General features: G+C 37.0%; 1 protein-coding gene across 2 annotated transcripts; it reads right to left on the bottom strand.

Moving 5' to 3' along the window:
- Positions 1-239: 239 nt before the first annotated feature.
- oscp1b (organic solute carrier partner 1b) lies at positions 240-9,643 on the bottom strand. 2 transcript variants are annotated; one of them, XM_047157233.2, is made up of 11 exons: positions 9,363-9,643; positions 7,950-7,988; positions 7,379-7,533; positions 4,908-5,075; positions 4,684-4,764; positions 4,406-4,509; positions 3,797-3,925; positions 3,030-3,099; positions 2,740-2,879; positions 2,536-2,599; positions 240-1,617 (listed from the first exon to the last, which is right to left on the bottom strand). In XM_047157233.2, exons 1-11 carry the CDS (start codon positions 9,472-9,474, stop codon positions 1,498-1,500), a joined length of 1,182 nt encoding a protein of 393 aa, XP_047013189.1. In that variant the 5' UTR covers positions 9,475-9,643; the 3' UTR covers positions 240-1,497. The 2 variants fall into 2 exon arrangements, with proteins under 2 accessions (XP_047013189.1, XP_017330982.1); XM_017475493.3 differs by lacking the exon at positions 7,950-7,988 and having other exon boundaries at positions 9,363-9,641.
- Between the last annotated feature and the right edge of the window lie 2,778 nt (positions 9,644-12,421).

Genomic DNA, 12,421 nt, shown 5'->3' with positions numbered 1-12,421 from the left:
CTTCTAGATGGTAAATTAAATAAAAATAAAATACATAAAAATACATCCACTTGTAAACTCAATCCTCCAAAAATTACATGATTTTCACTGAACAGTGAGGTCAGTTACAGGAGACACTATAGCACTCCAGTGCATTTCATGTAAAGGGACGATTCAGTTTTTTTCTGATCTAAAGGTCGTGTGTGTGTGTGTGTGTGTGTGTGTGTGTGTGTGTGTGTGTGTGTGTGTGTGTGTGTGTGTGTGTGTGTGTGGTTGATCAAAGTGTGAAAAGGCAGGACCATAGAATAAAAAAAAAACAACAAGCTATTATTTTAGAGAAAGCTAAACTAACTGATTTTGTCTATACAAATCATTCAGATTTTAATTTGGGGTACACCAAGCTGCCAGGCATTCAGCCAAGCTAAAAATGATCAACATGATCCACATTTATGCAAGTACACATATGCTCAAACAGCAAAATGTGCACGCTTTATTCTGTCTGTTCTCGGATTGTGCAACAGGTGTAAACATCAGATTCCCATATGGAGACTTGACATAGACTTACACACCTTAGTTTTGACAGGATTCCTTGCATTTCTATCAAATTGTTGGACTATATATTGATGTTTAATTACTAAATGCAATACACAGCCACCGCATTGTATTAGCATTATATCCTATGGTGTTTTCTTAAGCTTATCTAAGCAAAACACATAACAGAGTCTCATTATAATGCAGCAAGGTTATGACAGGTGTAGGATTGAAAATTAAAGAAAATGTAGTGTACATGCATAGTAAAGCTTCTATAAGGAGTTGCTATGGAAATACAAATTGGTAAAACACAGTTATACAAAGTGTAAATCTTAATTAAAAAGTGATGTCAGTATTATTTTGAGAAAGGCAACACTCAAGACTACTTCAGATCACAGAGTACCTCCACAGTACTTTGCTTTTCTTAGAAGTGTTTTTGTTCCTTTTAAAGTTTGGTTATTTACAGCCAGTAGCTGGCAAAGCTATGTATGGTGTAATCAATAATCATTCTACAGTTAATGTAAGCTGTAAAGATTTGTATAGTTTGTGTAGTTTTGTTAGCTGTTGCTGCTTTGGTGCTTTGTTGTTATTGTTATGATGTTGTCAGGATCCATTGTAACTTCATTCTTATTTTATAAGCTGGCAATACCTTGCTTGTATTGTAATTTATATTTTCATGGAGTCAATGTCCATAAATAGCATTTGTTGATGGGACAAGTGGGTTGTCCAGTGAAGTCACCAAGGTTTAGAATTTACATTAAGTTCACAGCAACTGCTCAGACTTTAAAAATCCTCAACATCGGCTGAACCCAAACAAGATGGATGGTATCTGACAATGATCGACTCTAGCAGTACAAACACATATCAGCTCCTAGTTGTTGTTGTTTTGGGAGATGGCCACTCTCTGAGCTCTCTGCGTGAGACACTGAAACACACCATGCACAACCTAGACTGCTTTACAGAAGCCAAGCACATATCCACTGCATATCAGAGGCCATCCATCATAGCCAAAAGGTCATCACCTTTGCTGCTGGAGCTTGGAACTGGCTCGTCTGACTCAGTGAACTCCCCCATGATCTTTGCCAATTCTGCATTGGCCAGATTGTCCTGAAAAACAGTGAAGACAACCAATGAGATCATGAAGAATGTTTTCCTCTCTCATTATGTGTGTTTAATCTCAACGAAATCTGCTAATCCTTGTGTAATCTGTGTAATCCTTAATATAACTGACATGTCTATTAAGATGAGCTCTGTCAGAACATGCCGGGATCATTTGCAATCAGTGATGTCTCTGTACTTTGGTTTGCGTTGTACGGGGGAAAAAAAAAGAAAAAGAAAAAGAAAAAAAGACTTTGGGGCATACTGTTACAGGAAAACAATCAAGGACGGGGTGGTGTATTGCAGCCCTATGCGAAGCAGATAGCATTTCCTAATGTGTTTTATTCCTCTTATACCATAGCAATTTTCCAACAATACAATCTTTAATGTATTAATATACAATATATTGTACCTCTAACCGTTTATAGTTATGTTTAGTTAGTTCCTATGCTATAAGCAGTCATTCTCTCACTAGCTTCTCTTGATGTAGGTAAGACCAATAAAACCACAGGCAGCTTGCTATGTTTCTGAGAAACAGGAAAGCAGAAAGTCCTCTGGCCAGAAGACCATGGTGGAACAGTCACTGACCTTCACAAAGTGCTTTTTTTTTTTCTTTTTTAACAGAGACTTCTTCCACAATTGCTAAATAAATGTTTCTTAACAGAAATCTTTACCATATCATAGTCTATGTCTTTCTTTGTTAAACATCACACATCATTATATTATATATTATGTAGAGCTTCTGCCATTTGTTACTATAGAAAAAAGCTCATTAATATATACCTGGGATTTGAACTATAACACTACGGTCAGACCTTCTGGCCAATCAGATTCAAGAATGTAACAGAACAGTGGTATAAGGAATGGTATAATTCAACACTAAAAGCCACTATAGAAAACCGTCATTGTAGACAAATTCCTTCCTACCTTGGTTGCTTGGATATTTATAACTCCATAAGAGAGCTCTGCTGGTCTTGAGATCAAAGCTTCCCTGTGGGAGAAAATTAAAATTTCAATCATTAAAGAACCACTGTAGTTTCAGTGAAATAAAAACTATGCCATTAACCTGGGTATAATGTATGCCCTGTTCGGATGTGAAACAATTAGAGGATCACTCAAATAACAACTCACTCTTCCTCCTCATCTGTAGCAAAGAGGTTGACACGGAAACCAGAGTCAGTGTTGCTTGGTTTTCGAACCTCCAAACCTCCCATCAGCTTAGCAAGTAGATTCAGCTCTTCTTTTGCCAGTGGGTTTGGTATTGTGTTGACCTTAATAAACATGAATTAAATGCACAATAAATGCAAAAATATTTACTATATGTATTAAAAGTAACTTACTGCTGATGAAACACACATGCTCATTTATTTAGATTTGTTTCTATACAGGTATATATTCATTCAAAACACTCACTCCCTTACCTTTGTATGTTGTGAAGAAATTTTGGACGTTCCAGACATGTGTGTCTCCACTGGGCGACTTACACTGTACCTGTTACGGGACATTCAATGTTTAATGTTTAAACATTGTTAAGTTTGTGCTGACAAATCTGTAGATCAATTTTTTTATAATGCTTTATACCGCAGCTCTGTTGAAAGCTTGATTCTGATTGGTTAATTAATTTCTCTAATACCATGGCTCATACAGTAGTTCCAGCTGCAACGTGATCATTCAAATAGGACATTGTTTGTATAGGAACAATTTGCACAGGAAATTATGTGGTGCACAATCCACATAAATGGATTTAAACAATGTGTGTAATTGTTCATATGGTAAAGCTTTCTGTGAGTAGTTGCTTATTTTGCATTTTTGGAAAGAGCGTCAGTACTTTTTTCAACAGTCAGTGATAAGTCATGTTTTGTATACATTAAACATGAATGCACAATAAACAATTCGATGTGTTGTTTTTTTATTTCATAACAAATTGCTGTAGAATAAGATGAATAGAACACTTCAGGACATGCTGTTATTGGAAAATAATCAGGGTGGTAACAGTAACTCTGCTTTACATTGGGTTGCAACACATCACCCCATATTTTCCTATAACAGCACGCCCTGTCATGTTAAGCGGTTACTTAAAATATCAGATTTTTATAGAAGGCTTTAAAGAATGAGGCTACACTTTTATGGGGAAATCCCAAGTAACCATACATTTCCCTTTAAGGTTGAATGGTGCAGTGACACTCACATGTTTGTGCCTAGTTTGATAACTCGGTCACCAAACAGCTCAAAAGAACCCTCACGGAGAGCAGCTGTATAGTTTCCCCCATCATGAAACTGCAACCTCTTCACCTCCTCACCATTACAGCTTAACATTCTGGAAACCAGGAAAAAGAAATGCGATAAGTGTTTAATAAGCACACCAGGAGGGAAGTATCAGCAGATGGTTTCTTTCAATCATCCTCTTCAATGTTAGACAGTGCTGAGGGCTACATATTTGCATTTCAGAGAACACGTCATTAAAGTACATTATTTTTCATGATACAGCTGTTGAATGTGTTTATTTTGTTCTCAGGGATATTTTCCCTTCACTATTCTGTAAGCACTCAAAACGCTTACACAGAGATCTGAGCTTGTTAAATTGAGAAATTCCAATGAAACCAAGTTAGTTGGAATTATTTCTACCAGTACTAATTAAACTGAGTAGATAAAGTAATAGCACTAAACATATCTTTCATGACTTTCTCTAACTGCTGATTTTCCCCCTAACAGGTTATTTATTTATTTATTTGTAAATGACACTTTATCCACAACTCACTACATAGCTAATACAGGTACATTAAACACAAAGTGATACCGTATAAGTCCTGGAGAGTGTGTGCCATATGGAACAGGTCCTGATGTAGGAAGTACAAAGCGTCCATTGGAGTTTTGCACTTTGTCTTTCAGAAATATGGATACCTATCAAATCAGTCAAATACAATTTAGTTTATAACCCTTCTATATACACATATACACATATATATGTATGCATTATATATGTTTAATATAATATAAAAATTATAATGTGTACACATAAAAAAAATGCATAATATATAATGCAACAATGCATTATAAAGCAAATGGATGGCTTACTCGTATATGCATATCCTGAAAAAAGATTAGCAATGTTTGTCTAATTAGTTGAAATTCCCCACAAGATAAAGGAGTATATATCTGAAAGGTAGAGAGAAAGGAGAAACATGTTAAATATTTTACTTTCCAACACTGATGAATATGTTTGGTATATAAAAGATACCATTTGCCTAAAAATAACAGCAATATAGGAAATATTCAACAATACAGGACAGCTGGCCTACCTCTATGAGTTGAGTGTATGTTTCATCCACTTGGCTGAGAATGCTGGGGGTATCCCGCACAAATTCCTTTATTGCATCCATGTGATTGAAGGTCACAAGAAGAATATCTTTAGGACGAGGGCATAAAAGGACTTGATATTTAAATGCCATAGTCATCAAGTCATAAAGCTGGACAAGGGAAAAACCCAAAGCAAATATGTTAACAGAACAACTTTTTAATAGTCACTTTTCATAGATATGTACACACACTAGAGGGTGCCATTTGGCACATAATTACCAAATAGAATATTTGCAATAAACAATGTCATAATATAAGCAAAGGTTTAAGAAAGCTTCCAGTAATAGTTAAGCCTACATTGAGAGTATACTATAATTATCAGTATTATTTGGATAAAATACTATAGAATCTCAGCACCCACATTTTAAATCTAAATCATGCTCAACAGCTGTTCATCATCTTAGAAAGTAAGTTACATAAAGCACTTTAAAGTATACCCAATTATAAATATGGGGGCAATATAACATATAATAGAAAAGACTTTCATCAGCTTGAGAACAAAGATAATAGAACCAAATGACAAATTTATAGCTCCCATAACCAAGGCAATGCAATATATGGACAATATAATTAGGGCTGCAACTAACAATGATTCTGATCATTGTTTAATCTGTCGATTATTTCTTGGATTAGTTGGATTTAAAGGCCAATTTTTATTTTCTGCATTAAAAAAAACCCCAAAACAAACCTTATTTCACATTCCTCCCAATGTTGCCCTTCAGACATTGTGCAAATTGAAGGTGAAAAAAGGTATTAAATTTATCCAAGTATACTATAAATGGTGGAAATGAGTTTTAAAAATATTAACATTATACTTTGAAAACAAAAAAAAACTGATTGTCCACAAGCTTTAAAGCAGAAGTTAAATCGCTATATCAAAAATGCTAAAAAAAAAGAAAAAGAAAAGCACAAATTAAGTGTTAACTGGTAAGAGGTTGAATGTTCTGCAGTAACACACACATTCACTCATCTGAACACAGTAACGTTACTTTATTCTGTAAATGTATGACACTTTTTACATTTATATACAATTACATGTTATAACTATTACAGTTACTGCTCTGATAAAAAAAAAAACACACACAATTACATTTGTTTCTAAATATAGCATCAAACAACATATTTGATCAAAATTAATATGTTAGAGTTATTGCGCTTCCTTTCTATTGCGCTGTTTGATTGATGCGCCTGCGTGTACTTGCGCTCATTCAGTGAAGTTTAATGGAGACTCACTCGCTGTTGGGACGCACAGTCCCAACCCAACCAGACTTGCTGTCCAAAACATGAGAATGTTTTTTATTAAGCGCTTCAAACAAACTTGTAAGCATAATAACGTGGTTTGTCGTGTCAGATGCTGAGACAGATGTGCGTGCTGTTTAATGTGTTCCAGACATGTTTTCTTCAGCGCAGAAATTACATTTTTATGTTTATATACTTATCTGTAAATGTTAGAAATTCATGCCAGTATTCCCATTTTTACATAAAGGCTCATCCTGATAGCAAGTGAGTCTCCATTAAACTTCACTGAATGAGCATGAGTCCATGCATGTGCATCAATCAAACAGCACGCAACAGAAAGGAAGCGCAATAACTCTAAAATATTCATTTTGATCAAATATGTTGTTTGAGGCTATATTTAAAAACAAAAGTAATTGAGTGTGTTTTTTTTTTTATCAGAGCTATAACTGTAATGGTAATAACATGTAATTGTATAGAAATGTAAGAAGTGTCATACATTTACAAAATAAAGTAACGTTACTGTGTTCAGATGAGTGAATGTGTGTGTTACTGCAGAACATTCAACCTCTTACCAGTTAACACTTACTTTGTGCATTTGTTTTTCTTTTTTTTTTTAAATTTAACATTTTTAATATAGTGATTTAACTTCTGTTTTTAAGCTTGTGGACAATCAGTGTTTTTTTTTCTTCCAAAGTATAATGTTAATAATGTATAGCATAGCCCATACAGATACTTTTAATACCTTTTTCATAGCCTTCAATTTGCACAATGTTTGAAGGACAACATTCGGAGGAATGTGAAATAAGTTTGTTTTTTTTTTTAATACAGAAAATAAAAATTGTTCTTTAAATCCAACTAATCAATTAATCGAAGAAATAATCAACGGATTAATCGATTATCAAAATATTGTTAGTTGCAGCCCTACCTATGTATTATCAGACAACAAGACAACACGTGTGTAGTCTGATTAAACATTATGGTACCCTTGATACGCTTTATAATTACTGTGCTGTTTATAATGCACACATTAATTGTATTGTGCTTGACTTTTTTGTTTTTTTTATTATACACTGCACCATAGTCCTGAAGGCACGTTAATCTCTCCCCACTGTATATGTGTATAAGCTTGGGATGACTTAGAAGGACAACAAGCTTGATTTGAATATGATGTTACCTTGTCCATACTGGCTTGGTTAAGTCTCATAATAGAGGCATGGGCAAGTCGATCAAAGACCGTCCTCAAAGCCTTCTTGGAGTACAGCTCTTGTGGCTTGAACAGCTCCTCTAAGAATTTCTTGTTGAACATCGTGGTGATTATGTCATTCATCACTGTCACAACACACAGCAGAGAAATAGAAGAAATAGAAATAAGAGAAATATTAGATGAGAATACATTCGTGTTAATGGAGCTGGAACCCAAGCAAGCAGCATGCCATCTACATAGCTGAAATAGTACATGCCAAGGTGCGTTCTCACAGAGATATGTATATAACATTTCTCTAATCTTTTCAATGCAATGTTTCTAGGTTATTACATTGAAACATAAAGTACTGTCCTAAATCTTCTGCTATCACTCACTTTAGCAAGTTGACATACATTATTTCTGTTCTTATACAACTGATGACAAATAATTTGCCATGACAAAAAAAGGTCCCAACTCTACCCAGCATGGTGTTCTGCTTCCTGCAAATGCTACTTTGCTATATAGCTAGCCATTAGCAAAGCAAGTAGGGGAACAACAATACCTCTTTTTCTGTCCTCCTCTATCCATCCTGCTACAGTGGCTATAAAGATTGCAAAAGGACATGTTGAACACTTTGTGAAAGCTATTGCTGGCTACACAGTCACCACAGTGACCCCACCCACTCATTTTCCCACTTCACGTGTGCATTTTCCTCCAGGCTACTTCACATTTCAAACCCATCATGGTTAAAGAAATGCTAGTTTCTATAGTAAAATGTGCATTCCTGTAACTGTTTTGCTTGTAATTAGATATGTGCCAAAATTAAATTCTCGTATCACAATAACTAACTGGCAGATGTTTCTCCTGTTGGGGCAAATCTTATAAACTGATTTTTCAAGGCTGCAATTGCCCCCTATTCTCTTCTGCTCACAGTCGATTTATGATATCTTTATCCAAAGAGGTCCCCATCCACCATTTGGAAACAACCAGTAGAGTAAAAATGCAATGCTATTAAAAGCAGGAGCATGGGTGGTACAGCTGCATTTCGGTCACTGCCACGTCTAATTGCAGGTTCAATGCTTTGATTTAATCTAATCACAGTTTCCTTGTTCAATTGGTACCTGTTTGAAAATTCAGCACCATCATAAAACTCAACAAGGTTGAAACGCTCCCTTATTTTTCGGCAAGGGACACTTTCATTTTCTCCAATCCACCAAAGAAGTGCTATCATTTTGACAATTCAAACCTCTGCGTTTAAAGTGATGGAGCAACAAGATTATAGTTATTAAATCCAGGATTAAAGTGATGGTTTAAATGTAAGCCTGCTTATTTTTTAACAAGGTTTAAAGTTTGCCGCAACAGAATTACTAGATAAACCTTGATTTAATCTAGATTTAAGATGAATCCTTATTAGTGCAGCCCACCCTATGTGATTTAGGGATGCAGTGATCTGATACACGTGTGTTGAGACTGGCAAGCCATTACTTTCATGTAAATACAGGCAAGTACACTTTGTGTCTCTGTTGATGTTTCAAAGAAGCTTTCTCTAAGAATATTGGTAAAAAATTGCCTACCTGCTTTTCAATAGAAGAGTTAGTGGTGATATTTGAGTGATATTGATATTTAACATTATCGTGTTGAATATGCGCGATGCGTTGCTGATTATCGGCACGTACCTCTTATATATATATATATATATATATATATATATATATATATATATATATATATATATATATATAAAGCCATTTATGGTCAGCTGCTGCTATTTAAACGTCAGAAGTTCATTCATAAGCATGCTCCTAGAGCAAATGAATAAAATAACATTTAAAACGAGGGGTGGAAACAACCACGTATATCAAACGACAAAGGTAAAGACAAATAAACACACGCCTTCTGGTGTTATTGGTATTTAAACACACTCTGAGTTAGCCAGCTCCGTCTACACTGCTTAGATTCAGCTAACTATCATTACCTTTCTTAGCTTTGTCGGTTGGGATATTCTGAGCGCGCAGGCGCTGGTCCAAGATGTACAGCATTTCCCCTCCGAGATTAATGAACACAAGAGGCAGAGTTCGCGTCGACATCTTCCCGAGTCTCCTACAAACAGCGCGTACTGAGAAATACCGCAAATTGGCCCGTAAACAATGCAATGTTTAAGGGTTTGACGGAAATAGATAAAGCGCAGGGAGGACGGGAGAGCGTCCGCGAGCTGCCACACGGTTGCCAGGTCACGACCAACAAGAACCAATCAGAAAACGCCTTACTGATGTGAGCGGCGCTAGAACGCTAGGTAGAGGAACACAGTTAGCGCAGAGAACATGATAGGCTAGAGAAAAAAAGCCGTATCCCGAATAACCATGTAGCGATAGTGCACTACATGTGGTGTAGAAGCACTGTCTGGCTTTTGGTCTTCTGCACACTAAGTAGTGCACTTACTGTAAGGGATTAAAAATAACGATTGGTGCCAAAATGGCGTCGGACAGTAACTATGGCTTGCGTGTCGCTCCTTGCAAACGTTGTGTTATTTAATTGTTGTTTTTTCTTAAACCGCCGGTTCCCAAAAGCTGAGCTGAAGTCGGGGAAGTTAAAGCAGGGAAAGCTAGATTTTGCAGGATCAGGGTTGGGAACCGATGCACTAAAACAACCACTGATTGTACTGCCTCATGCACTGCAACAGGTTATGCTGCAGAAACTATCACTTAGGGACTTTAAACCTGTCACGTTGCACACTGCATATAGAGTATACATTTAGTATATACTATTCTATACTATTCGTTCATCCATCTTCAGTAACAGCGTCATCATGGTCAGGGTGGTGGTGGATTCAGATCCTAACTTAGGAAAGCATGGCACGAGGCAGGAATACACCCTGGGTGGGACACCAGCCTATGGCAGGGAACTGCGCGCGCACACACACAGACACACTCTTAGGGGCATCTACTGGCATTTTTTGTGAGATGGGAGAAACCAGAGTACCCAGTGGAAACCCACACAGACACAGGGAGAACATGCAGAGAAACACCACACAGTAACCTGAGCTCAACACTGAAATGGGGATCCTGGAGCTATGAGGCAGCAACACTACCCACTGCGCAGCTGTGCCAGCCCTATACTATAATATACAGTATATGGCCAAAGGTTTGTGGTCACCTAACGATCACACCAATATGTGGTTCTTTCCCACACCGTTGCCACAAAGTTGGAAGCGCACAATTGTACAGGATGTCTTTGTATGCTGTAGCATTGTATTTCTCTTCATTCAAAATAAGAGGCCCAAACCTGTTTCATTGTGTCAATGCCCCTGTGCACAAAGCAAGGTCCAAGAAGATATGGTTTGCCATGGTTAGAGTGACTTTCACAGAGCCTTGAATTCAACCTCACTGAAAATCTTTGGGATGAAATGGAACACAGACTGCACCCCAGGCCTCCTCGCCTTAGTGCCTGACGTCACTAATGCTCTTGTGGCTTCACTGCTGCACTCCAAATTTTAGTGGAAAGCCTTCCCAGAATGGAGGTTATTATAACAGTAAGAAGTGAACTGAGGCTGGAATGGGATGTTCAAAAAGCACATAAAGTATAAGTGTTATGGTCAGGTGTCTACAAACTTTTACCCTTATAGTGTATATACTGCTCATGCTTTACAAAATCACATTCTATCATTGTAGGATTTTTGCATCATTATGTATCTTTCGGTGTCTGAGATATTTTGTAGCTTTAAACTCTGCTGTAAAACTATGGACACATCAGTTTAATCTACTTAAATTGCTGCTATCATACAAGCACCCAGAATATAAGTTACAACTGTGCAGTTTATCTCATCATGGACATGAATATCATGGCAATATTGGGCTTTCAAGAATTTCTTTGAACTTTTCTTTTTCTGGGGCAGAATGATTGTACAACATACATCTTTAATAATAATAAAAAAAATAATAATTTGGTTCATAAGTTTTCATTCATTTGGGGTTTTCTATAATCAACACAAGACCAAAATTATACATACAGGGTCAAAAATATACATACAAACACTTAGATTATTAATTCAATGGTGCTGAAAGTACAAAACGTTCTTTAATTTGCCAAGACCAAGGCCTCTTAATTTCCTGTTAGTGATCATGACTGACTACAGCTGGCAGTTTCTCTGTGCCAACATAATAAGGGTTTGTTTGACATCACTCATTGGATTGACCAACACACAGTACTATGGGAAAGTACAAGGATCACAGTGCAGATGTGAAAAAGAGGATGGTGGATTTACACAAGTCAGGAATGTCTCTTGGAGCCATTTCTAAACAATTGCAGATTCCAAGATCATCAGTGCAAACAATTGTACATAAGTACAAGATATTGAGTTATTTGTGGGGTGGCTGTGGCTCAAGTGGTAGAGCGGGTTGTCCACTAACCATAGGGTTGGTGGTTCGATTCCTGGCCCATGTGACTCCACATGCCGAAGTGTCCTTGTGTTGCTCCCGATGGCAATTTAGCACCTTGCATGGCAGCTCTGCTACCATTGGTGTGAGTGTGAATGAGACACAGCGTAAAGCACTTTGGATAAAAGCACTATATAAGTTCGGACCATTTATTTGGCCCCAACGACCAAAGGCATTATGCTCTGGGGCTGTTTTGCTGCCAGCAGAGCTGGTGCATTGCACAAAGTGGGTGGAATAATGAAGAAGGAGAAAACCATCATGATGCTGTATGGTGTCAACTGTGATGACATACTTATGACATTCTGATTCACAGTTTCAGGTAATTCGGTCATCTTGTTGTAACCAGGACAAGCGTCAGCAGAAATTATTCAGCATAATCTTAAACTATCATCCAGACGGTTGAAACTTGGACACAATTGGGTGTCCTAGCAAGACAGTGTCCCCAAACACACATCAAAGCTGGTTGTGGAATGGATAAAGCAGGCTAACATTAAGCTTTTGGAATGGCCTTCCCAAAGTCCTGATCTCAACCCAATCGGAAATTTGTGGACTGTGCTTAAAAGTCTAGTCGGCCAGGAAACCAACAAATGTCATTGAACTT

This window comes from Ictalurus punctatus, chromosome 1, assembly GCF_001660625.3.
Source record: "Ictalurus punctatus breed USDA103 chromosome 1, Coco_2.0, whole genome shotgun sequence".
NCBI classification, from domain to species: domain Eukaryota; kingdom Metazoa; phylum Chordata; class Actinopteri; order Siluriformes; family Ictaluridae; genus Ictalurus; species Ictalurus punctatus.
This window is presented reverse-complemented; position numbering and strand designations above follow the sequence as displayed.